The sequence below is a fragment of the Podarcis vaucheri genome (assembly GCF_965113315.1).
Source record: "Podarcis vaucheri genome assembly, chromosome: 12".
NCBI classification, from domain to species: Eukaryota; Metazoa; Chordata; class Lepidosauria; order Squamata; family Lacertidae; genus Podarcis; species Podarcis vaucheri.
The window spans coordinates 26,382,590-26,409,321 of record NC_138750.1 but is presented as its reverse complement, the minus strand read 5'-3'; the positions used below and the strand labels follow the sequence as shown (position 1 = coordinate 26,409,321).

Sequence of the window (26,732 nt, the reverse complement as noted above, 5' to 3'; positions counted from 1 at the left end):
TTCTATCTTGGGCATCCGTTTTTTAAAAAACACTTCAGACATTTGTTTCAAGCTCAAAAACGGCCTCAGCTGTCACGTAAGAGGCATGTTAAACTTAGCAGCAAATATACTTCGTATTAGCAGGCCTGTGGCTGGATCCACAACCCAGCTGAGCTGCGGTTCTTGGATTAAACTGGAATTCTAAACATGCTGACTTCAAAATAAGTTCCACTGAAATCAGTGGAGATGCAGCTCGTGTCAATTGGTTCACCTGAGCAAAGCAGATTCCTGCGCAGAAATAGACATCCATACACATAACTGATGTGGATGTGGGGGCACATCTGCAATGGAATGTTGATCTGCACCCCATTGAACTCTTTTGATGTGGCTTTGGCTACCCATTCACTGGCCTCGGCCCAGTATACCTGAAGGAGCATCTCCACCCCCATCGTTCAGCCTGGACACTGAGGTCCGGCTCCAACGGCCTTCTGGCGGTTCCTCACTGCGAGAAGTGAGGTTACATGGAACCAGGCAGAGGGCCTTTTCGGTAGTGGCACCCACCCTCCCATCAGATGTCAAGGAAATAAACAACTATCTGACTTTTAGAAGACATCTGAAGGCAGCCCTGTTTAGGGAAGTTTTTAATGTTTGACGTTTTATTGTGCTTTTAGTATTCTGTTGGGAGCTGCCCAGAGTGGCTGCGGAAACCCAGCCAGATGGGCGGGGTACAAATAATATATTATGATTATGATTATGATTATTATCATATGGGAACACCAGTTCTTATACAAACTTAAAGATAGATCTAGACAAATAGGTTCGCCGTTGTGGTGCCAGCTATTTAATTGTAGCTGGATTGTGGAAAATTCAGATTGAAATCCTATTGAGAGTTTCAAGTTATTATCGTGATAAAAGAACCAGTTAATTTCTCTTATGTTTTTATTTATGAAGCCTGGTTTTCTAAAGTTACTAAGACCCTGTATACATGAACGTACAACACATTTGTAGCAAGAATTCCACTGTTCCTTCATGCAATTCAGCCCATTAAAGGAACACATTTATTATATGCCTATCTATAGACACCCTTTGTAGGAACCCTGACAAATAACACAATATGATTGACAAAGGAACCTAGGTGAATGAATGGAATTTCAGGTATAATATGTGTAGCAAATGACAGCCTACCCCCTGTTATTAGAGTCACACGGCTGAATTCTCCCTCCTTAATTGGCTACATGTTTTAACAATGCTACAAAAGAGGTTGCAGTTTTTTTCTCATTTCTGGAAATTTGTCCCTAAGATGACACTGTTAATAAGTATTCTAAAAAGATGTCCGGGATTGTTGGCATAATCTGTAGTTCCGAACACCGTATCTCATGTATTATATAATGATGTTCCTTATGTAATAGGATTTTCATCAATAATACAAATGCCATGGAATTACTATAAAATTGACCTCTCGTGGCTTGGGTTCACTGCCACTAAAAATAATACCAATTACATAGCAAGATGTATCTATGCCAGGAATTCAAAGAGGTGCTTAGCACTAAAAAAAAAAGTTTGTAATATAAGACAGTATAATGTCATATCATTCTGACTGTAGGGCTTCTGGAAAATATATACAATGACTGAAAATGATATAAGTATTTCAAACAAAAGGGTTTTTTTTATGTCCACGTCATCCATTTAACTCGGCTCCTCTAGAGTATACAACTTACAGATGTACATAATATGGTTATCCTCTTAGATGTAAACAACAGACGCATCTATCTCTTTATTCAGTGCTAGCTTGATGTTGTGAGACAGTTGGGGAGGTTGGGTTTTCAGCCATCAAACAGCACAGTCTGTTCTAAAACACTTACCGTCTGATTAAAGGCTGATCCATAAGTGCAGGAAGAGAAGATTGTTTAGGGCTTGCTGTTCTGATTGCTGAGCTGCCAAAGGAGTTGATACACTAATGGCATGATGATGATGATTCACAGAATAGCACCAAAACATCAGGCCCTGGGGAGACCCATATCTGTGTGTTGTGTTTGAAACTCCCCTGCTTAATAGCAGTCTTTATCAGCTGGGAAATATGATTTATTTTGCAACAGGGCTCAGAAATTATTTAAAGGGGAGAGAAGAGAGAGCTGGGAAAGAACACTGCGATCTACCTGAAAGAATAAATAGATTCAGCTTTGCATGCATGTCTGAAAAGCCAGTCTTGACAATTTACTGAACTTGCAGAATGTTACAAGTAAATAACACTCGATAGAAAATTGCACCACCAGATCTGATTGTGGTTGTCCATGTGTGTCTGCAAGTTTTCAAATCAGGCCGTGATCATTCACATGCTCTAAGTCGTCGTATGTTTGTTTTTTGCTTTTATGTTTGTAAAGTAAAGCAAGGGTTTCTCTCAAAGGGTTTTGAGCAGACTTCATCAACCTCAGCCCTCCAAATGTTTTTGGCCTACAACTCCCATGCTAGCAGGACCAGTGGTCAGGGATGTTGGGAATTGTAGTCTCAAAACATCTGGAGGGCCAAGGTTGAGGAAGCCTGGATTTAAAGATTAGGTATAAGCAGTAGAGTGACTGTGAAGTGACCCAAAGGCTGCAATGTTATACCGTGTCAGCAGATAAAACACAAATAAATAAACAAATAAATAAAGGCAATGGACATAAAAAAATAACAGTATTGTGACCTCCATTCCTAAATGTCTGGTGGAATGTTTGGACCTATTTCCAAAAAGAAGCAAGGAGAAAAGACAAGTAAGCTTTTTAAAGGAGTGCATTCCAAAGTTTTGGAACCACTATGGAGAAGGCCCTGACCCTGAGAGCTGAGGATCTTCTCATCTTCTAGAGTAGAATCTGATGGTGGGCAGAACAGACAGCTCTTAAAAACCTGGGAAGAAATCATATGGGAGAAGTTGCTCCTTGAGATATTTGGGGCCTACCAAGGTCACCAAATTTCAGGTGGTTGGAAAAGCCAAAATGGACAAAACAACAGGAGCAGGGAAGCCCTCTGCAATAGGTAAGACCTCTGGAAAGAACTGTCTGCCCCTCCCCCAGCACCCATCTGGGCAAGGAGGAAGGGGCCAGGGCCGCAGAGATCCCTGCCAAAAGCGGGGCTTGCTGCAGGCACTGAATTTAAATTCGGTGCCAATTGAAAGCTCCACTTTTGGCAGGGAGAAGTTCTACCTGGGGGCTCCAGAGTGGAGCTGCTCCCAGTGGGCCTGGCACTGGGTGCCAATTTTAAAAGGCAGCAGATGCAAAAAGCCCGCTTGCAGATGAACAATTGGAATTGTTTTCTCCATTGTTGCTTTCAAGCTGTGATTCTACCACCCCCACACCTGATACCGTATGATTGCTTTCACTTGCTTTCCACCGTAGAAGATGTGTTGGTCTTTTATGCCAAGGGTGGGTGGGGGGATTCTCTGTAGACCCATTTGAGAGCAGCCACATTACTCAATGCCAATGGGGCTTATTCTGAGCAGAGCTGCATAGGATTGGTAACTCTAATGTGAGGAAACCATGGAGAAAACAGAAATCTTGATTCAGATTAGTTAATGTGGAACAGCTTGAGGCTCCAAATAGATTATCCCAACCGAAATGTGGCCCTCATAAAAAAAGCTATAGTAACTGACAGTGACCTCATTTTTCATGTGCTGATCATTTTGTAGCCAAAATGGTATCACAAGAGGGAAGAATCAGCAGGTTTGGGAGCACAAAGGTTTGCAGGACAGTGGTACCTTGGGTTAAGTACTTAATTAGTTCCAGAGGTCTGTTCTTAACCTGAAACTGTTCTTAACCTGAAGCACCACTTTAGCTAATGGGGCCTCCTGCTGCCGCTGCGCCGCCGGAGCACAATTTCTGTTCTCATCCTGAAGCAAAGTTCTTAACCCGAGGTACTATTTCTGGGTTAGCGGAGTCTGTAACCTGAAGCGTATGTAACCTGAAGCGTATGTAACCCGAGGTACAACTGTACAGTCGTACCTTGGATCCCAAACGCCTTGGTACTCAGACATTTTTTCACCCGAATGCCACAAACTCGTAAGTGTGTGTTCCAGTTTGCGAACGTTCTTTGGAACCTGAACGTCCGATGGGGCTTTCACGGCTTCTGGTTGGTTCCTGCAGCCAATCAGAAGCTGCGCTTTGGTTTCCAAACATTTTGGACTTCTGGAACAGATTCCGTTTGACTTCCAATGTACAACTGTAGTACAGTTTTTTAAGGAAGAACACCAAAATTAGCCCAGTGAAGGCTAAGCATGCCCAATGGCCAATCTCTTTTGGGGTGGGCAGAATGGAATGGAATGACGCATCCTGGGAAACAGGAGCACTCTACATATTTTGTTGCATATGGGTCCCCATTGCATATAGCATGACTGCTGTAACAACCATATGAAGGAGAAAGACAGGAAAATTGCTGTCCTACTTGTATTGGACTAGGTGAGTCCTTAATGCATCAGTGAATCTGTTACTCTCGGTATTTTCTAGGTAAATCAAATTATAGACTGGATCCGTAGCTAGCCCCTTACACCGAAGTAATCCGCAGGCATACTGAAATAATTTAATTACTTCACTTATTCTAAAGCCAGTGTGCACTAAAAAAAACCCCCACGTTATTAATTTAATGCATTGCAAAGAGCCGCCGCTAATCCTTGAAGTGCTACCAGATTTTCACTTATACAGGATATGAAAAAGAGGAGATTTTTTAGCCCTGCAAGATTAAACAATCACTGGGGTTTAAAGGCTTAATCTGCTGGTGTTTGTATTGGAATAGCACACAAGTCCCCAGCTCTGAGTGCAATTGGAGGCAGGAGTCGTTTATGAACGGAGGGAGGGGGATGCTCCCAAGTAGAAGCGATCTCTCCTTTGAAATGTGTTGTAGTGTGAATCTGTGAAGCTGCCCGGGCTGCCTGTACTTCTTTCTACTGCTGCTGCCGGAGGCGAGAAGGAGGAGGGGAGTCGCTTCACTGCATGAATCCAGGCTATTGTTTCAGGCACACGTCTGCTTTAAAGAGAAGTATCACAAAGCAGACCCGTTACTCATTCAGATGCAGAAGCTCCTTCCATCACACAAGACAGCCCATTCAAGTCACATGCCAGAGGTCTCGGCAGAATGGGCTGCTGCAGCTGCTTCAAATCTGCTGTTCAACATTAGAAGCAGTTGGACAAACCTGACAGCAGTCAGCCTCCCGGCCTCTGAGGAAGGAGGAGGAGGAGGAGAAGGAGAAGAAGACAGGGAGAATCTCTGGGATCCCAGCTGCACCATGTTTGCAGAGGAGTTGTGGCTTGAAAATGAGAAAGCCTGCGCCGCCGTGGTTCACAAATCTAAACGAGGAAGGAACCGCCAGGAGCTGCTGGCAGTGGCTTTGGGGGTGAAAATGGGAGTCAAGGGAGCACTCTTGTGGCAACCTCTCAAACTCTTTGCCTATTCACAGATCACCTCTTTGGTCCGAAGAGCGGCGTTAACGCAAAACGACAACCATTTCAACTATGAAAAAGCACACAATTTTAAGGTAAGAACATCTTGTGTGTGTGTGTGTGTTTACTCGTGTTTTTGCTTATATTGTCAGTACGCTCTGTGTGTGTGTGTCTTTTTATCTATATTTCTCTCTTGGAAAGGTAATATTGATTGGTTTTAAGCAGTACTAAAGAACCGTTAAGAGAATAAAACTTGGGATACAACCAAGGGGCTTCCTGGGAAGGAAGGAAGGAAGGAAGGAAGGAAGGAAGGAAGGAAGGAAGGAAGGAAGGAAGGCAGGAAGGCAGGCAGACAGGCTGAATACTCAAAACGAGCTCACTGGACCTTGCTGGAATAAAAATTTGGGTTGTGTTCCTGACAAAACTAACTTAAATCTCATTGAAAACAATGGGGATAGCAAACCAAAGTGTATGTGCATGTAACTCAGGCTGCAATCCTATACACATTTTCCTGAGAACCCAGTGGGTCTTTTCTAACATGTATAGGAACCACACCATTAAGTCTTATAAGAAAAGAGCTGGATCTGTTACAAGTAAACATGGGTAGAACGAGACTCAGGACAGCAGTCTTTATGCTTTTAAACCAGCTCACTGGATTCACAATTCCTCTGTGGCAGTTCTCATCAAGCTCTCTCTGAAATGGATAAAAATGTGTTTGCCCAATCTTAAATTTTGCCCGTGAAGCTCGCCCTTAACGTTAATCATCCATGTCAACCGCAAAGTCGACTACAGCAGCCCCAGCACCTAACCAGAATGGTGTGATGGCATTGTCTAATCTCTTTTGTTGGGTCAATGTGCCAAGGAAGCATTCTTGGAGTGAAACGTCAACAGCTGAAGTTCTACAGTATAGGTTTATATCTAGAGAGTCTTTCCATCCCTCAGACAGTGTTTGAGAGAGTATACGTACATAGAAGAGGTGACTCATCTTTAGAAACTTGGCTTCCCGGCATCTTGTTCAATGTCTTTTTTTTGTGGGAAGAGCTGCATTTGTTCCAGGCTGAGACACACTCCCGCTATCACAGTTCAAAATCTCCAAACTCCTGTTTGATGTTTACTGGGAATGGAGAACAATGATTTTTTATCCCTAAGGCCTTGGGCACATGTTCTATTTTCCTCTGGTGCTTGCTTTGCTGGGAAGTTTAGGTTGTCTTTTACTACTATCTATAAACAAGCCCATCTCTAGCAGTTGCTAGGGGGAATTCACAAAAGAGAATCAAGGATCTATTCCCAGGTGGGGGAGGGTTGAAACTACCGTCTTCCTTGAGGGACAGATGGCAGCTCTTGCAGTGTAAACTAGAGCACAAACTAGAGCACAGACATCTGATGAGTGCATATGTGATACATGCTGGAAATAGTACTTTTCAAATGTATTAACTAGTCTGTCACCTCCCAATGCAAAAAAAGGGGGAAAGGAATTATTGTATGTATGCTTTGTACACTTACACTGTTTTTAAACTCCTATAATGTGGGTTTCTCTTTTCATTCGCTATATAAAAACACTTAGAAATAAGATCTAGGTTATCTTAGAAATATCCCCCCAAATATATTTCTGGCCCATTCCAAAGGGGGAAAGGGGATTATTCTTTGTTGTTTAAAGCATCTTTAATGCTTACAGATTCCCCATAATCATCATTTTAGATGAAAAATGGTTTCACTTTAGCCAGAAAAATATTTTCTCATGACTCGGGGCATATTTTCCACGTTGACCTATACATTCTTTCTTTCCTCTTCAAAATTCCCCTTGTTTAGTCTTTGATATAAAACTGGATGTGTGCCCAGAATCTTTTATTTGCTCACTCTAGCTGTTCTGCATGTCCTCTTGCTTCCTGTTTGAAAAGGGCTATAATTTAACTTGGTAAATCATATGATTCTCTTTTCAAAACTTTAAATGCATGACTTGAAACTGGGTTTTTTTATTAAAAAAAATATCGCAGTGTGGGTTTTAAGAAGTACTTTGAAAATGTCATCTGGCCAACAAAAAAGGTATAATGCTTTAGTAAAATACCTTATTTGTTATTTATTTATTACCATGATTTATAGCCAACCTTTTAAGAGGAGTGCATGCAGGACAGTTCACAGTTAATAAAACAACATAATCACAAGTATAATTAAACAGAAATCTTTAAAAAGAAATCAGTAGCAGCTTAAAATTAAAATGAGAGTGAATGTTTAATTAAAGGTATGCCAAAATCAAAGTGTCAGTGGACAGTGATGGATTGTGGCTTCCCAGGAAGATTCTTCCACAGTCTGGGTGCTCCAAGAGAGAAGGCCCTCTGTCACCTGCCCTCCCATTGCGCCATGGATAACAAAGGCGACACAGGAAAGAACTTCTGTGGTGGACTAAGAGTTCTTGAGCATATTCATACGGAAGGAGACAATTCTGTAGATTCCCAGCTGCCCAGGACATTGAGGGCTTTAAAGCTCAATGCCAACACTTCCAAGTTGAGCCTCGAAACAAATTGGTAATATGTTCACTTAGTCAAGGATTGGAGTAATATGCCCTTGTCTTCTGGCTCCAGCCAAACCCCTGGTGGCTGCATTTGGGGCCATTTAGAGATTCCAACCTGTCTTCGGGGACAGCCCTACCTAGAATACCTTGCACAGAGGCTTACCTAGGGTCCCTTGAGCCCTTGGCAAGGAGCTATATTGGTTCCCCCTTCACCCACACACACAAAAAAAACTTTATGCCACAGTGCAAGAAGGACAGAAAGCTTCTCTTGTGTTTGATCTTGCTGTGACAGCAGTGTTTCATCGACCCATACGTATACATCATACACTTCATAGTCCGATACAGTGATTTTTGTGCGCGCACACACACACATCCTGAGCCTGTGTCCCCGGTAGGGACCAGTTTTGTCACCTCTGACTTTGCAGTAGTTTAAGGTGCTAATGACTGACACCTGGCCTGACCTCTTGATAAGGACAAGGCTGCCATTTTAACACCATGAATACCCAATCTATGGTCATTTCCCTTTGGTCAAAAGCTGTGGTTACAGCCATATAAATAGGTGCATTTGAAAACTATACCGATCACCAGCTCCTGTTAGATCAAGCCTATTTACCCTGATCTAGCCAGGGTGACACTACACACAAGGAAGAAACCTTCTGCCTGTCTCTTCCCAGGTGAATGAATTAATGCATACACTAATGGGCCTCATACAGTTGGTTCCTTTTCCAATGCAGTGCATCTATGGAGGCATTTTCAGAATAGTCTTCCTATTGGCTCTTTGGGAATATGGCTCTATTAAGCCTCCATGCCTCATTTGCTGTTGAATACCATTGGCAGGATTGTAGCTGTTTTGAAAGAACTCTTGAGTAATCTGTATGTAGTTCTTCAGATAGCACGCCTATCATGATGGGATTCGGAGCTCATGTTTGTGTAAATATCACAATAAGTTAAAATAGTTTTCATGCTTTATCTTAATTTAGCAATGGCAGAGATAAAAATAGACCTAAAAACTAGCTCTCCCGTGATTGTCTCATGACACTACAAAAGTTGATTTAAGTAGCATGTTATGCCACAGATAAAAGGCAAAACGTTCTCATAATACCAGAACTCATGGACATTCTATGAAGCTAAATATTAAAATATTCAGAACAGATAAAAGATAGTACTTCTTCATGCAGCTCATAATTTAAACTATGGAACTCCCTCCGGAGGCAGTGATGGCCACCAAGTTGGATGACTTTCAGAGGTGGTTAGACAATATCAGTGGCTACTAGTCAGAAGCAATGTGGTTCTGAATACCAGTTAATAGAAACCACAGGAGAGGAGATTGCTGTTCTGCTTCGGTCCTACTTACGGGTTTCCCACGGGCATCTGGTTGGCCACTGTGAAGACAGGAAGTTGAACTAAATAATAAATAAAATTATAACTAAAATGAACCATTGGTCTGATTCAGCAGACTCTTCTTAAGCTCTTATCCTGGCCACTTGTTATAGAACAGTTTAGGATAATATTCTATAGGACTGAATGCATGTAAGAAGAGTGTGTTAATGGCATAGAAGTTCATCAGAATTTTTGGCGTATGCTGTCGTCAATGAATCACAATAAAAAGTATTCACTTGCATTAAAACCATCCTTTAAAACCATGCCATTAAAAACTTCCTTTTGATTGCGTTGAAACTTGCTCTGACTTCATTTTCTGACACTAACAGATTCTACAAAATCAAGCTGTTAAACCAAAGCTTTTAAAAATGCTGTGCAATCATTTGTTTGCAAATTTAGTCTGAATCTAGAACATAAAATCAAGTCCATCTTATGCAAGTTTATATTTACTCTGATCCCACAGAAGGGAAAACAGAATCATAGATGAACATGAGAGGGATGTAGTAAAATAAGTTGTTGGACTTGCATTCCTTGAGCAAAGTAATCACTCTTTTAATTATTAGGCTATGAATGAACCAGGAATGAACAATGGACTCATCATACTGTTAATGTTGTTTTAGATGAGTTAATAAATTGTTCTAGAGAAAGAGTGCTGTCCTGTGAAAATTGGAACATGGATTCTAATTAATTAATGGAAACTTTGCTTTCAGTGGACAAAATATCAGGCTCTCAAGGTTACAGAACTCAACACAAGCTTTCATTTGACCTTTTTCGTTTTCACACAAAAGAACTAAAGACTCAGAAAGATGCAAGAAAAACTACTACCAAGCTAAGGGCCACCACATGTTATGCAATGATAATTGTTTATTTTGTTAATGTGCTAATTGCTTTACTGTGCAACATGAGTTACTGAAGTTCCTGGTTTGAAATGTATAGCACTAAACAATGTTCACAAACAGCAGATGAAATAGCAAAGCTGTGTCTGGACTGGAGAGAAGACTAAATACCGGTAATCTGGCCCAAGGTGACTGTAGACCTGGGGTTGTCAACCTGGTCCCTACCGCCCACTAGTGGGCGTTTCAGTATTCTAGGTGGGCAGTAGGGGGTTCTATGGCACAAGCCGAATCCTCCTTCCATCAAGCACTGGTGGGCGGTAAGGAAATTTTACCATCAAGAAAGATGCATTAGTGGGCGGTAGGTACAAAAAGGTTGACTACCCCTGCTGTAGACAGATTGAATGAGTGAGTGGTACTTTCAAAGCATGTCATATCTTTCTTGAAAATATCCATGATGCTAAGATACCACATCTCTCTCTTTGCTCATAGATGCACCAATGTTAGTTCATCTGTCAACTGTGATTAAAATGGCTTTGTCACATACAGCTATATCACAGACAGTGCCTGGAGAACTTCAAAAAATATTAATTATTGCAAGCATCGCAATTGTATGCTAGCTGTTTTATCATTACACATAGAGAAGGCTTTTGATTGACTGGAGGAGCTTTCCCCCTTTACCTCCTTCTGTACTTAAAAACCAACAATTTTAGCTAACTTTCTGATTTGACAAGGAACTTGCTAGTTGCTTTCTTCTTCCCTGGCTCTCCATTCTGTCCACTGAACCTTTTGTAAAAGGAACACATAAGGCTGCCTTATGCTGAATCAGACCATTGGTCTAGCTGACACAGTATTATTGGCGCTGGCAGTGGCTTTCCAATATTTCAGACATTCCTGTTTCTTCCTGGAGATGCTAGGGATTGAATGTGAGATCTTTTGCATAAAAAGCATGTGCTTATTGCTTGTTTGTTTTACAAATTTTCAGTCTATGAGAACTGAATCCACACTTCACATTGTAGGCATCAAATGAATAAGAACTTTGCTTTCCTGATAATACAAAGGAGAGAAGGAATAATTGTCACACACAAAAACCGTGGTCACCTGCCCCCACCCTTTCTCTAAGCCAGGGGTTGTCAACCTGGTCCCTACAGCCCACTAGTGGGCGTTTCAGGGTTCTAGGTGGGCGGTAGGGGGTTCTATGGCACAAGCTGAATCCTCCTTCCATCGAGCACTGGTGGGCAGTAAGGAAATTTTACCATCAAGAAAGATGCATTATTGGACAGTAGGTATAAAAAAGTTGACTACCCCTGCTCTAAGCCAGGCATAGGCAAACTCCAGACCTCCAGATGTTTTGGAACTACAACTCCCATCATCCATGGCTAACAGGACCAGTGGTCAGGGATGATGGGAACTGCAGTCTCAAAACATCTGCAGGGCCGGAGTTTGCCTATGCCTGCTCTAAGCCACGCAATCATGTATCTCCTGCTAGTTCTATTCAAATGCACAAGGGTAGTTAGGATCTCTGCCTGGAAAATGCGTCATACCTGAATGTGGGTTTTATTGATCAGAAAGAACCAGGGGGCATGAAAGGGTATTTAAAAGCTGGGTTGACCTTGCAGTTTTGTCCCCTCGCACCATCTCCAGACTAGATCTTCCCAGGTCTAATAGTTAATTGGGCATCCACAGTTTCCCCCTTTTTGGGGGCTGAAAGCGACCTTAGAAAAAGGGGTGGTGGCAGAAACTATTAGACAGGGAAGCACCGCAAGCCTTGTGTGCAGCAGTGGTGCCAAGAAGGGAGGGGGAGACACTCATGAGCACCCCCGCTTTTCTAAAATAATCAGCTGCAGTTAGCTAAATAATCTCCAGCAAAATTACTATTCTGTGTGATGTCACAAGCAGACCTAAAATATCCCTGTCACTTGCGTAGAGCAGCTTAAGGAGATTAGGAAACTACTGTTTTAATAATGAACTCAAATGCATTTAACTTCGATAAACATTTTGGTTAGTACTTTCACTGACCTCACCTGCACATAACCCTAAGCCAATTCGTGGCTTAGCATGAACGTGCAAATGTGAAGGCTCCTAATGAGAAGGTTGAAACTGCTTTGCTCCTGCTCCAGCCGTTCTGCTGAGCTATGGTTTGACTTAGTGTGCCTTCCAAACCCAAGGCCCTGGTTTAGCTCTCCAAGACAAACCATGCAGGCAAGAGTCACCTCATAGTTTTTCCAGCTTGTGGTTTGCCTGGTAGATCTAAACCACAAGCCTGGGTTTGGAAGAGACACTAAGCCAAACCACTGCTTAGCTCAACACAGCACAGCAGCAGAATGACGGAAAGGGGAGCGAAGCATGTGTGATCTCTCTGAGAGCCCGCAAGTTTGCTTATTCATGGTTTGACTTAGCATTACGCATGAAATGGGTCATTGTGAAGCTGAACAAAAAAAAAAATTCCCACTCTTCCCATATCCTTCTCTCATCTTGGACCCATATCTGTAGATTCAATGGGTCAATCAAACAGCATATTTAACTCCACTAAATTTTGGATAACAATCCCAATGTCTTTTTAGCGGACAGTGCAAAAATTGAACAAACATAGCTTTCATCTTTGCAAAAAATGAGTAGCGTTTCCCTCTGTTCTCCCTAACTATCCAAGTATATTTTCATCAGCTACACACGTGATTAGAAGGGCTTGGAACGTCTTAGTAGCACACCACATTTCCAACACTTGCCAAACTTCAAACTAGTTATACATTACATTTCTCTGAAAAATGTCAAAATATGCAACTACAATGCTGGTATCATCTTTGATCCCTACCTCTGATACGCCTACTTTACTTGAGCTGCTTCTGACTTCCAGATCATTCTAAGACTCGTGTGTAAAGGCCACGCTGGCTGAACCACCTCTGGATCATCCAGAAGAAACTTGGAGAAACTGGTCTTAAAATTTTGTATATCATGACCATGTTTCAGATTTCAAAAGATTTCTGTGTTCATTTGCTTCATTAATGCAGGATTTAAGACTAGTATTTTCTGTAAAATAGTCTTTTCATCTATCTTATGCTGTTCATTGTCATGGCTTGTATGGAGATTGGTAGCAAAATGGCACATGCTGTATTTTTCTTTCAATAGGGATCTGTTTAGATTTTGGTGGTTTCCATAAAACAAGTTTACTTATTTAACTTGGAGAGGAGAAGGAGACAAAAATAGTTTGCCTGTGCCTGTAGTTGACTCAAACGTGCAAAAGTCTGTAATTGCCTACAGCGTCTACACAAGCATCTCGTTATTCCTTTTGAGTCAATGATCCCTTTTGTTTAGTGAAGGTTCATGCAACAGTTACATTCTAATTATGATCCATTATGACTAATTAAATATTGGAAATTAGATGAAACTTACATAAATTATCAAGTGCTGTCCTGCAACAAGACAGAAGGGTGGCACCAACAGAGCAGAACCATGAGAAAAATCAAAATGGTCCAAACCAATATTTATGGAGGAATCTCAATGCATTTTTGTTCTTTAGCTATTCCCCAAGGGAATATTTCTTTCTACAAAGATGACCCTATTGTCTGGTCTTGGAGACTCTTAAGAAAAGAGTTTCTTTTTTAGTGTTCACATGCCAAGGAAGCAAATCTGTCTTTGCACAAATATTACTTTCCTGAGATGGAACTGGAGGTTTGAAGTGTGTCAGGATCCTTTCATACCTTGGTTACACCCTTTTTAGATTCTGTCCAAACATTGTCCTCCGTAAGATGCCAGAAAGCCCTCCTGGAAGTCAAGCAGGAAGAATGAACGCTGTTAGGAAGCAGGAAGAAATTGCCAGATTCTTGTTCTAACGTGTGATTAAGGGATGCAGAGTTTTCAGACCCTTGCCCTTTTGTTTTGTCTTTAATGGGCTGCTTCAAAAGGTCCTCTACAATTCAGCGGATTGTTTCTCTTACTAAAAGAGTTTTCAGTCCAATCTGCAGCCTGGTACCACAATCTGAAACACACAGTGCTGCCACCCAGAGAGCCTGGGCTCAGAGGCATCCCTTATTCCCCCCCCCCCTGAGAAATAAGTCTTTGGTATGCATGGAAGAGAATGCCAGTATATGGGCTTCCCAGAAAGGTGGAAAACCTCTGCCCATATGGTCCAGATATCACAACCATTTCAAGCAAGTAAGAGATAGATTTCTACATGTTGCAGCCACCACATGAAATAATACTGTTTTCCATTCTACCATCTTTTGAACTCTACAACAGTATATTTCATACTGTTCACGGGGAAAACGACACCAAATGCTGCAATACGTTAAAAGACAGACAGACAGACAGACAGAGAGAGAGGGAGGGAGAGGGAGAGAGAGAGAGAGCAAACTGTACCAGAACCTATCTACCTGACGGCCTAGTTCAGTTGTCATTTATTTTCAGCTAGTTTTTCTTTTCTTTTTGAAAGCTTTGATAGTTTTTAAAATGCATCCCCATCACAGTCAGAACTAGTGCTTTCATCCTCACCACCTCATTCTGCTGACCCCCACTGCTCCATGTGAAGGCTGTTTACTCACAGCAAACCCCACAGATCAGGCGATTTTTCACAAAACCATCACAAACACCTTTTAAAAGAGTAGATCTGATGCATGCGAGCATAATGGCTGTTTGGCTGTTTATTTTTTTATACCTCTTAATGTATTAAAAGATATATCTCTCTAAGCTGTGCACAAGAAACGAAAGCAACAACAGACAACTTAAAAATACAGTGGTACCTCGGTTTTTGAACGTCTCGGAAATCGAACGTTTCAGTTTTCGAACGCCGAAAACCCGGAAGTAAATGCTTCCATTTTCGAACGCGCCTCAGAAGTCAAATAGCCTCTGCTGAGGTTTTTTCAATTTTTCTCACTTAAATTTGCAGACCGCCGTTTGCGCCTCAGTTTTCGAACGTTTTGGAATTCGAACGGTCTTCCAGAATGGATTACGTTCGAAAACCATGGTACCACTGTATTACAAAACACAAGGTACATATAGGTCCACAGTTATATATACAGACACAGTTACATTAATACAAAGTTTCTAATATATAAACATGAATATCAATTCATTTTCCTTCTGACACACCCTCTCTCTCAGTCTCCAGATTCTCACCCAGGGTCCAAACAAACTCTAGCTTACCCACAAAAATCTCACAATGTGAGGAGCACTTGGAAAGAGTGGACATCACTCTAGTCTCTCACTTTTGACTTGCTTTTTATGGGCAGGCCCAAGGTGGATAGCCTTCCTTAGGCTGTCTTCATGTGTCCCATTCAGCTACACTCAGTTCTAGAAGCAGCGGATTTGTTGAGTTTCCCAGGTGGTTCAAAGAACGCAAAAAGGGGGCCCCCTCCACTCGCAGCTCTTCCTTCACCCTCTGTCATCTCCTCCTCCATCTTCTTCCATACACCATCAACCTTAAAGGTAAAGGGACCCCTGACCATTAGGTCCAGTCATGACCGACTCTGGGGTTGCGGCGCTCATCTCGCTTTATTGGCCGAGGGAGCCGGCGTACAGCTTCCGGGTCATGTGGCCAGCATGACTAAGCCACTTCTGGCGAACCAGAGCAGCACACGGAAACGCCATTTACCTTCCCGCTGGAGCGGTACCTATTTATCTACTTGCACTTTGATGTGCTTTCGAACTGCTGGGTTGGCAGGAGCAGGGACTGAGCAACGGGAGCTCACCCCGTCGCGGGGATTCGAACCACCGACTTTCTGATCAGCAAGTCCTAGGCTCTGCGGTTTAACCCACAGCACCACCCGTGTCCAACAGCAACCATACACAGACATTTAAAATGTCATCTACAAAGTGGCTGTAACATGCCGACCAGTCGCACTAGAATTACTTTAGTATGAGGCTTCAAACAGGTGGCCATATGAAACTGCCTTGTTCTGAGTTCAGCATATTGTCTGCTGCACTGGCGTGCCTCTCCAGGGTCTCGGACAAAGGATGCTTTCCTACCTGTCCTGCCAGTGCCAGGGATGAAACCTGGGACCTTTCGCATGCGAAGCACGTGCTTTAGTACTGACACTTTCACTTTGCACTTCACTAGCATATGACAGGCATAGTCTTTGTTTCTAACAAGCTTTGATGGTATTAAGGAATTAGCTTTCAAATTGCAATATTGGGAACTAAAAGCACAAAAAAGCAGACCCCCAAATTACCATGGAATAACCAGGCATCAAGTCACTAAAGAAAATGCACCAAATCCCAAAGTTGGTAAGGTTCCAAGGAAATTCATATTGTACCAGGCACGTCCAACAGGTAGATCGTGATCTACTGGTAGATCACTGGATGTCTGTGGTAGATCACTGGCTCCCCCCCAAAAAAAAGAGCTCAAGAACTATAGCTCCCCTAAAAAAAGCTCAGCAACTTTGACCTGAGCCCCTAAAAAATGGGGGTAGATCACTGCCAGTTTTTAACGCTGCATAGATCGCAGTCTCCTTGGGAGTTGGCCACCCCTGGCATATGAGAAACAATAAACCCATTAAAAGAGTTACATGGATTGATTTCAATGCCCTGCAGTGTGATTAGGTTTTGTTTGTTTTGCCTTGCGAAATGAAGAGGACCCTGAGACCAAAGGCAGCTTTCTTTTCCCCAGGCTTCTTATTACCCTCAGTATTTGGGATGCAGCTGTCAGTGAGGAAGACTTGTTCGTTTAACTGAGTCGTTTGTTGCTTATCTCTTTCTTCTGCTTGTTCCATCTGTCCGGCCATCTGCCTCCCAATGACCCTGGACTGCTTTCCATTTTGTATTACAGGTCCACACGTTCCGAGGTCCACATTGGTGTGAATACTGTGCCAACTTCATGTGGGGACTCATTGCTCAGGGAGTCAGATGCTCAGGTAATCTTAAAAATCTTATTGACCAGGCCCTTAACCCCTGAAAAACAAAACTGTAAATCTCTTTCAAGGGACGATGCAGAGTGACAATGCCCACCTAAATTAGACAAAGCATTCTACAGTTTAATCATCTTCTAGAGCAATACACACACACACTTAATAATAATAATGATGATGATGATAGTAACTGGTTTAAAGTGGATGTCTCCATTTCACTCAATGAAGTCAACAACTGGTGTCTCTATTTTTTTCTTTAATGAAGTTCAAAACTGGGAAAGAGTGGAACTTTTGCTATGGGAAATCCTGGCTAAAATTTGAATTCCAAGCTTAAAATATATGAGTAACTATTGAGCCTTTTGGGGGATTATAATGGAGCTGATAATCCAGCAACTAAACTGCTCAACTGGACTGGACTGGACTCCATTTCTAACCTCACTGACCTATGGTTAATGGGTACTAGTCATATTGCTATTATTAGTTTGTTGGCATTTAATATATGTTAGCTACCAATTGCCAACAGTGTTGTTAACTGTCCAGAAGAATTTAACAGTGTACGTTCTGAGCCTTTAACAGAGATTTGATATGAAGAAATAGGTAATCATAGCTTTCATGTGATGAAGTAAAAAAACGTTGCCTGCTGATTCATGGGTTAGGCACCTCTGGTCCTGCAGATATTGTGGGTACTGCAACTCCTGTCCCTCTTGACTAATGGACATATTGTCGGGGGTTGATGAAGCTTGATAGGCAGCCACAGCCGAATTAGCTGGTGTAGTTCTATGAATGTGCGACCCAGAAAATAGGCACAGCTGCAATTTAACATGCCAGAGGGTAAGGTGAGTTAGGTGGGGAAGATCTGTTATGCCTCAGAGCTCTTGGATTTGTGGTGGGGGCATCATACTGCCATTTTATATTATGGTGCCTAAAGCTGGTTTCTTTTCTCGGTCAACCATACACAATATAATTATATGACTTAAATGACCGTTCCTTGGTATTTTCTTGTCAGTTGTCATACTTAAGCAGGTATGGGCTCTTGCCAACAACACCGTAACTTGACTCCCAACTCCCAGCGGCCCCAGCCAGCATGCCCAATCATTTTAGCCCCTATAAAGAGCTATACACAGGTCTCTGTGGCTGAGGTGTCCATGCTAAACACAAGAGACCTGTGTGACTTCAGGGTCCCTTTAAGCTCGCAGACTCCCTTTGCACAAGTAACACAAGAGGTTGAGTCGACATATAACTAATTATTCTTATAAGAACTGTACGTTTAAACATAATATGTCTGGCTGGATTTGTGTTCATTCTCTTTAAGTATTTAACCTGTGAAAAAAAGTATGTTTATTTAGTCCAAAGCTTAACGTTCTGCTTCATTAGGTTACCAATATTTAACTCTAAGCAGACAAACAAGTTTTTAACTACACAGGAAATGTTTAGCAAGAACTAAAAAAACAAAAAGAAACCTAAAGGGAGTATCTTAAGTACAGCTGGCTGGGTTTGTTTAGATTTCACTGAACAATATTGTATTATGCAGTTAGTTTCTGTCTGAACGAGCCCAATAAACCAAACAGATTTAGTTAAAGGCACAGAGGTCCTTTACCTGTGGGTATCAAATATTACAAGGAAAGAAACTGTTCATGTTTAGCAGTGGAGTCAAGAATACTTTATGTTGATGGCTGAAAGGGACAGTGATGATTCTGAATCACACTGTGTACTTGTGAGAGTTAATTTTTATAAGAAGTGCAGAAGTCTAAGCCTGCCCAGAATCCCTAATCTCGGTGTTTGAAGCCCTGCTTAATGAACGAGGCAAGCTCTGGTTAGTCATTTGTACAGGTAGTTGACTCTGCACATGCATAGAGACACACTTTTATTATTACTTCACGTGTTCCAGTGAAAGAGCAATAAATCCAGTTTTCTAGCAAATGAGTACAAAGGTTATCTAATAAACGACAAGCATATATTTTAAACACATATTCATTTTTTTACTGTTCTCAAGCTTCCCCAAACTAGCGCTTAATGCCAGCCAGATGTTGCAGACTACAGCGCCTGTCAGTCCAGCATGGCCAATGGGTCAGGGATGATGGTCGGATGAGAGTACATCTGGAGGGCTTTGGCATGGGGTTTACCCTTCCCTACCCAGATACAACGAAGGCTTATTTTCTCTTGGCTGGAATAGCTGGTTTCCTTGAAGCCGAATTGCACACAGGGAGATGGAGTTGGCAGCCCCCCTCTCCTAGAACATCACTCCGCCTCTGTTAGGGGCCATGGGGCAGAAACTACACTTAGGCTGCAATCTAGGAGTAAGTCCCACTGGTATATGTAGGTGGTGCTGTGGCCTAAACCACTGAGCCTCTTGGGCTTGCCGATCAGAAGGTTGGCTGTTCAGAAGGTTGGTGAGCTCCCGTTGTTGTGTCCCAGCTCCTGCCAACCTAGCATTTCAAAAGCACGCCAGTGCAAGTAGATAAATAGGTACCACTGTGGCAGGAAGGTAAATGGCGTTTCCATGCGCTCTGGCTTCCGTCACAGTGTCCCGTTGCACCAGAAGCGGTTTAGTCATGCTGGCCACATGACCCGGAAAGCTGTCTGTGGGCAAACGCCGGCTCCCTCAGCCTGAAAGCGAGATGAGCGCTGCAACACCATAGTCGCCTTTGACTGGACTTAACCATCCAGGGGTCCTTTACCTTTCTTATCTAAGTCCCACTGAACTCAGTGGAGCTCGCTTCTGAGGAGACACATATAAAATTTTACTATAAATGTAACATTTACCACCTGGATAGGCCTGGATTTCTTGAAGAGCTCCTGTATCCATTACAGTCTTGGTCCTTAAAATTAGTTTTAATTTGTTGGAAGCCGCCCAGAGTGGCTGGGACAACCTAGTCAGATGGACAGCATACACATAATTTATTGTTGTTATTGTTACAGTTACCTGTCTTTATTTCAGTTAGCACTGAAATGATCTGAACATCTTGTCAACCCATTTCAAATATATGGGTTATATATATTTCAAATATATGGGTTATATATATTTCAAATATATGGGTTATATATTTGTGCCACAGGCACTTGGAAGCATTTCCCACATTCTCCACATGGTGGCCAAAAAAATTTGTTTCCGCCTTAACAGTTGCTCATATGTGCTTCATGTACCTGCTACATTACTAGAGAATTAGAGTAATACTCAAATGTTATATTACATAGGGCTGCCATACATCTGGGATTCATTCATCAGAACGTAATTCTCAAAAATTGGTTAAAATTTCTGGGGAAACCGAGCCATATGGCAGCCCATATCAGAAGTTCAACAACTTTTGTGTCCGGATGTTCACTTTTTGAAATATGGCAACCCTATACTCATAGAATTTCATTCCTTTGCATATTTTTGCCTGCCAACCTTTGTTATATTTACAAATTGAACTATTGTCCTGTAATTTACTGTGTGCGGTGACTTCCTTAAAAGTAAGAGTAATTGAGAGCTAAGATGTTCACATGTAGAATGTTGTCATTCTTTCTGAGAGTAAAATAGAAAAAACTCAAAGTAACACTAATACTTTCTTTACAGACTGTGGATTGAACGTACACAAACAGTGTTCAAAATACGTCCCCAATGACTGCCAACCAGACCTCAAGAGAATCAAACGAGTCTACTGCTGTGACCTTACTACACTAGTGAAGGCCCACAATTCACAGAGACCCATGGTAGTGGACATATGTATTCGAGAAATCGAAGCAAGAGGTATTTATGTGTTGATGAAATAGGATTTCCTTCACTGGGTTACTGAAACGCTAAAATAATATCACTGGCTGACAAACATAAACAGATATTATGTTACAGAAAACTGAGTAATTTTAAATTACTTTATATTTAAAAGTTTCTTTATATTCCTTTGTGGGGAAAGGTTTTATGAACAAATTGTTTAAAGCATTTACTTTTAAGAACAACTTAACCTCATTTGGTTGAGGAAGCGAATTATAGTTCTCTACTACCACCACACAAACAATGTGCATTGTTTTAATTATTTAATATACTTAGCTATATTTTTCAATGTAAAAAACTATGCCCCCTCACATTTAATTTTTCCAGTAAATATTGCACTTTCCGATTAAAACTGTTGGGAGCCATAGTAAAATCCAATTGCTTTCAAAATGATAACCAAGCCTATGTCACAGAAACAGATGTGAAATGAACAAATGCATGTTAAGATATTAATGCAAAATAAACTCTTAGCCTATAAATAATAGAAGAAAATACTTATAGAAGGCTTCAATAGGGAGAGATATAAATTCAATCAATCAATCAATGAATGTGTATATCATAAATCAAACCTAGAACTGTTATAGGAAATTTAAATCTCTTGATTGTGCCACCGGGGTTGTGTCCAATTAAGTTCTATGCAGTGTAAAATGGACAGGAATATATTTAATTAAGTTAATAGGCCAAAGTTAGTCATTTCCAGTTAACCCACATTGTCTTAGTAGCTGAGTGAGTTTAGATATTAGAAGACAATGGTATGGATCCAGTGCCAGATTTACGTACGTATAAGCTAAACAAGCTATAGCTTAGGGCCCCACTCTCTTGGGGCCCCCAAAAAATTTTAAAGGGAAAAAGCTGGGTGTACATTTCCAAAATATAAGATAAGAAACAAATAAAATAAAACCTACATACAGCAACAGTGTTTTGTGTTGTGTAGGCTCCTATGATGTAAGTAATAGGCCCCACCTGCTAGCCTGCTCCCTAAAATATCACTAGTTTGCTCATTTCTATATATAGGGTGCCTGCATTCTGCATGTGCAAATGGTTTTAGATACCCATCAGGTCCATAAATTACCATGTAGCATATATTCAACACAAAAAACAGCAACAATTTGTTGTTGACAAAGGACAGCTGGGCATATAAAGGGCCCCATTACCTTCAGTAGCTTAGGGCCTCATCAAACCTAAATCCGGCCCTGTGTGGATTCCAAGAGAAGTGAAATTTAGGAATTTTACAGCAGTTTTTGATGCCCTCTTCCCACCTGAAGCCGCCTGCGCCCCCACTCCCAAGTATCCACCCTTCTGGACAATGTGGGATGTGGCATCTGAAGCTGTTGGAAGAGGAGCTTTGAAGTTTAGAGAATGCAAGAGCCGCCTTTTGGAGGATTTCAGATGGCTGCAGGGACAAGGAGACGAAGGGAAACATTCCTTCCATGCACTTCCTCAAATTGATTTCCGCTACAATCCAAGCCATTAGCTTAAATTAAGTCATCATCCTTATGTGGGAAAGGTCACACAGCTTAGTAAGAGAACTAATGGTTTGCATGCAGGAGACCCTGTATTAAATTCCTGTTAAAAAAAGAGAGAAAGGGCTAGCAAGCCTTGGAAGGCTCTCTGCCTGAGACCTTGGAGAGCGGTTGCTAGGATAGAAGGTTCAAGGCCCTTCCATGGTCACATTCATCACTTGAAGCATCTCTCTACTTCCTTGCAACGCTCAGTTGTTACAAGATGAATTGTACCCTTGTGCTTAAATAGTGTCAGCCTCCCTTTCAAGTCATCTGTTATAGATCCTCAAACTGATCCCCCAATTTTCTCCCCTACACACATGGTGTGTGGGAAAAACCGTCATTCTTGAAAAGCTAATGATTGCTGTTATGGGCCTAAAGGGGGCATAACTAACCAACTGTGAGAGCTCTGTCAAAAGATGGCTATATGATGAGTAATTTCTCTTGTTCCGAGAATTCGGGAGGCAGAAGCTAACTTGTGAAAAGAAGTAAAAAATAACTGGAGTGTGAAAATGTATCCCTAGACTAAACAGCAGCTGATGAAATTTTTGCCTGCAGGTTTGAAGTCAGAAGGGATTTACAGAGTCTCGGGGTTCACTGAACACATTGAAGATGTCAAAATGGCCTTTGATCGAGGTACAGTACATTTTAGCTGTGGAAAGCCTGTCGGCAATGTTTTAGCTTTGGAAAGCTTCTACATACCCTGTGTTCATTGGCGTTGCACATGTTTTGATGGTGTAATGATGAGGAGGCCGTTTTCCGCCCACAATACTTTTGGGGTATTTTATGATGTACTGGTTTCTATTGACATTTACCACGTATGTTAAAACATGTATTGGGGTGAGTAGGAAGATGCACAGCGTCTCAAAATAATAATAAATAATAATAATAATAATAATAATAATAATAATAATAATAATAATAATAATTTATTTATATCCCGCCCTCCCCAGCCGAAGCCGGGCTCAGGGCGGCTAACAACAATAAAATAGTACAACATTCTAAAAACATTTCATTATAAAAATTAATTAAAATCAAATTGATGGCAACCATTAAGCTAAAAAGGAGGGAGTCAGGCTGCGCCTTGACCAAAGGCCTGGTGGAATAGCTCTGTCTGGCAGGCCCTGCGGAAAGTCCCGCAGGGCCCTAGTCTCTTGTGACAGAGCATTCCACCAGATTGGAGCCGCAGCCAAAAAAGCCCTGACTCTAGTTGAGGCCAGCCTAACTTCTCTGTGGCCTGGGACCTTCATGATGTTTTTATTTGAAGACCGTAAGTTCCTCTGTGGGGCATACCAGGAGAGGCGGTCCCGTAGGTACGAGGGTCCTAGGCTGTATGGGGCTTTAAAGGTTAAAACCAGCACCTTAAACCTGATCCTGTACTCCACTGGTAGCCAGTGCAGCTGGTATAGCACCGGGTGAATGTGATCTCACAGTGAAGACCCCGTAATGAGTCTCGCCGCGGCATTCTGCACCCGCTTGAGTTTCTGGGTCAGTCTCAAGGGCGCCCCACGTAGAGCGAGTTACAAAACACACCTATTTGAACTGTTTTGTTTCAGGAAGGACTATACCACATTCTGTTTCTGCATATTAAATTCTGCCCCACCATCTCTAAAATAATGAGGGTCTAAATTACATTATCACTATACTATAAGGACAGTTGAGCTTTAGAGTAAAAATCAGGTCAGTATATTTGTGACTGTTAATTCCACTGAGTAAGCTTGATAGGAATAATGTTTATTTATTCTTCCACAGAATGAATATGGATGCTGTACAGCAACAGTCGCTCACTGTGCTGGCATTGTTGACCAGTTCTGTTCCTGCTAGCATATAAAACATTCATTGTACAACTTGTTCATAGAGTTCTCATTGTGACAAGTGCATTCTGAGCTTTAGTTGGTTGTTTGTCCTGCTTGGCACCACACATCTCATATTTGAGGGTTGTTACTAAAGAAGGATCTACATCACTATTTTTTTCTGCTTTATTTGGTTTTTTTTTTTTTTTTTTGCAAAGAGGCATTAGCCTCATTGGCACTTATGGGAACTTTTTTACTAAGCCTCATAGGCACATGAGGGGGTTGATATTCAGGGAGACATGGCTAGCGACTGAAGAGATAAACCTCATCCCTTCTTTTGTTCTGCCCTTCATAACTGCAATTAACTTAAGATAAATAAGAGTTGTAATACATGTTATGCATTAAGCTTTGTGGGTAGATTCACCTTTAGTGTGTGTTATAAACTATGGGCAAACACAAGTTCTCTTGTCAGCTTGTTTAAAATATGGCCACTAAACTTTGAGATGCATATGATTCCTAACACAAGGAGACTACAGAAGTGACCTGTTCCTCAACATGCCACCATAACTTGTTTGGTGGTCTGTGGTGGCATAATTAACATAGGAATTTATTAAAGTGCTTATATACTACTATTTCATTTTTTAAAAAAGCAGTCCCACTTCGTAAACAGCTGCACACCAACAGCTCATCACGCCAAACATCTTCCCTGTGTTTGGATTTAAAATAGCTTATAGGTTGTATGAATTTGCTAAATTTGCAAGAATTGTACTCTGGAAATTCAACAGTTGCAGAGATAGTTATGTGTAGACTAAGATGTAATTTTTCTGGTTCATTCCTCATTGGTATTTTCCACATGCCCACCCAGGTTGCTTTCAAAATGTTACTGGATTTTTTAAAAAAAAATCTATTCAGGACAGTGAGCTGTTGAGGACAAAGTTGCTAAACAAGCAAACAAACAAAGATGGCTGCATGTGGCTTGTTTGTGATTGATCCCTTGACCGAATCATCGTCAAACGCCTCCAAAGTACTGCAGCTTCCTTTATCAGTACCATTGCTCTCTAAAACTACTTATTTTCTCCAGCCGGCTGATTCTTATTAGCATCCAATAACACTAATTTTCAGAATGAGCAATCGTTTTTACACCTGCAGTTTGTGGCATATTGCAGTTCACAAAATAGTACATTTGTTTTCTGGAGTGCCTTTTGAACGTTTGAAAAGAAAAAAATACAGTGATGGAATCCATAGGTACCAGAGATTGAGCAGTGCTTTCCATCAGAATTAGTGTTTTGATTTGCTATGTGTCTAGAGCAGGGGGTCAGTGAACTTTTTCAGCAGGGGGCCAGTCCACAGTCCCTCAGACCTTGGGGGGGTGGACGGACTATATTTTGAAAAAAATAATAATAATGAAGGAATTCCTATGCCCCACAAATAACCCAGAGGTGCATTTTAAATAAAGGCACACATTCTACTCATGTAAAAACACCAGGCAGGACCCACAAATAACGCAGAGATGCATTTTAAATAAAAGGACATATTCTACTCATGTAAAAACACACTGATTCCCGGACCGTCCGTGGGTCGGATTGAGAAGGCAATTGGGCCAGATCCGGTCCCTGGGCCTTAGTTTGCCTACCCATGTTCTAGGGTGCACACATTCCTGCCTTTTAAGTGGCCTTCAGTCTTTCCCCACCTGTTTAGCTTACAACAAGTTACAGGCAGAGAGATACTTATCAACTTCCAAGTAAAACTCCTCCATGATATGACTTGCTATGATAACCTATGAATGTCACTTTTATTTTGTAAACTTGCAAATAGCCTGGAAAAGGGATATGGCATTCTGTTTTACCATATCTGGATGGATATAGAGGCAGCTGCAGTATTTTTCCCCCAAAGCATTTGCTTTCACTGTAGCACTTTAGATCTCATTGTACTGCAATTAAATAGAGCTGTCCAAACAAGTTTTATAATACTAACGCTACCGTACCAAGTATATGAGGATAAATATGAGTCTGGCTGGTGCAGAATAAACACTGTGATGGAAGTACTGGTGCTGTATTAGAGTAAATGCTAATATGCGGGTTCACTCTGCTGTATCAGATACATAGACTGTTTTAAAGACTTGCTCCCCGGTCACAAACACATTTATACTTACACTTGAAGATTCATTCAGTTACAATTTAGCTCCTTCCTAATAAGTGTGATTATTGCTGAGGTTTTAAACTTACAATTTGGCCTTCACGAGTAACTCAGCTATACATCTGCTCTAAAGGAAGTTTTTGTGCATATATTTCATGTCACTTCAAGTTTAATGCCACAGGTTTCTTCGCAAAACAATTATTTATTCTGCTAAATACAAATGTATTAAAAAACTTTATTGTAGGGCTTTTCATAAGCAAAACAAAGTACCGTGACGTAGAGGAAGGAATAGGTACAAGGACTTATTTTAAAGCAAGACCTGAGAAAGCAGGTTTATCACTTGTTTACTAAAGGGACAGAAGAGTGGATTACTTCTGAACAAATTTAAACTTTGTGCCTGAAGACTGAACTACTTAGTTCAGTAGTTTTAGGAACTACTTAGTTCCTAAAACACTCTCTCTCCCTGCCCCCCCTCACCACACAAATAAGATTTTATACTCATGGTTTTATAATAGTTCCTTATGTGCTGCACTGATAGTTTCACTGAAAGGTATCCTTAAATCTTTTAAATAAAATGAGATTGGTCTATTACAGTACACTGTTCA

The 26,732-nt window shown here is 41.4% G+C and overlaps 1 protein-coding gene across 1 annotated transcript in view; it reads left to right on the top strand.

Moving 5' to 3' along the window:
* Positions 1–26,732, top strand: part of CHN2 (chimerin 2) — a 146,312-nt gene that overhangs the window by 114,916 nt on the left and 4,664 nt on the right. Inside the window, exons 7-10 of the mRNA XM_082193503.1 lie at positions 5,402–5,479; positions 16,867–16,951; positions 20,502–20,675; positions 22,757–22,834. Of these exons, the coding sequence (XP_082049629.1) occupies positions 5,402–5,479; positions 16,867–16,951; positions 20,502–20,675; positions 22,757–22,834 (415 nt within the window). The remainder of the gene's footprint in view (positions 1–5,401; positions 5,480–16,866; positions 16,952–20,501; positions 20,676–22,756; positions 22,835–26,732) is intronic.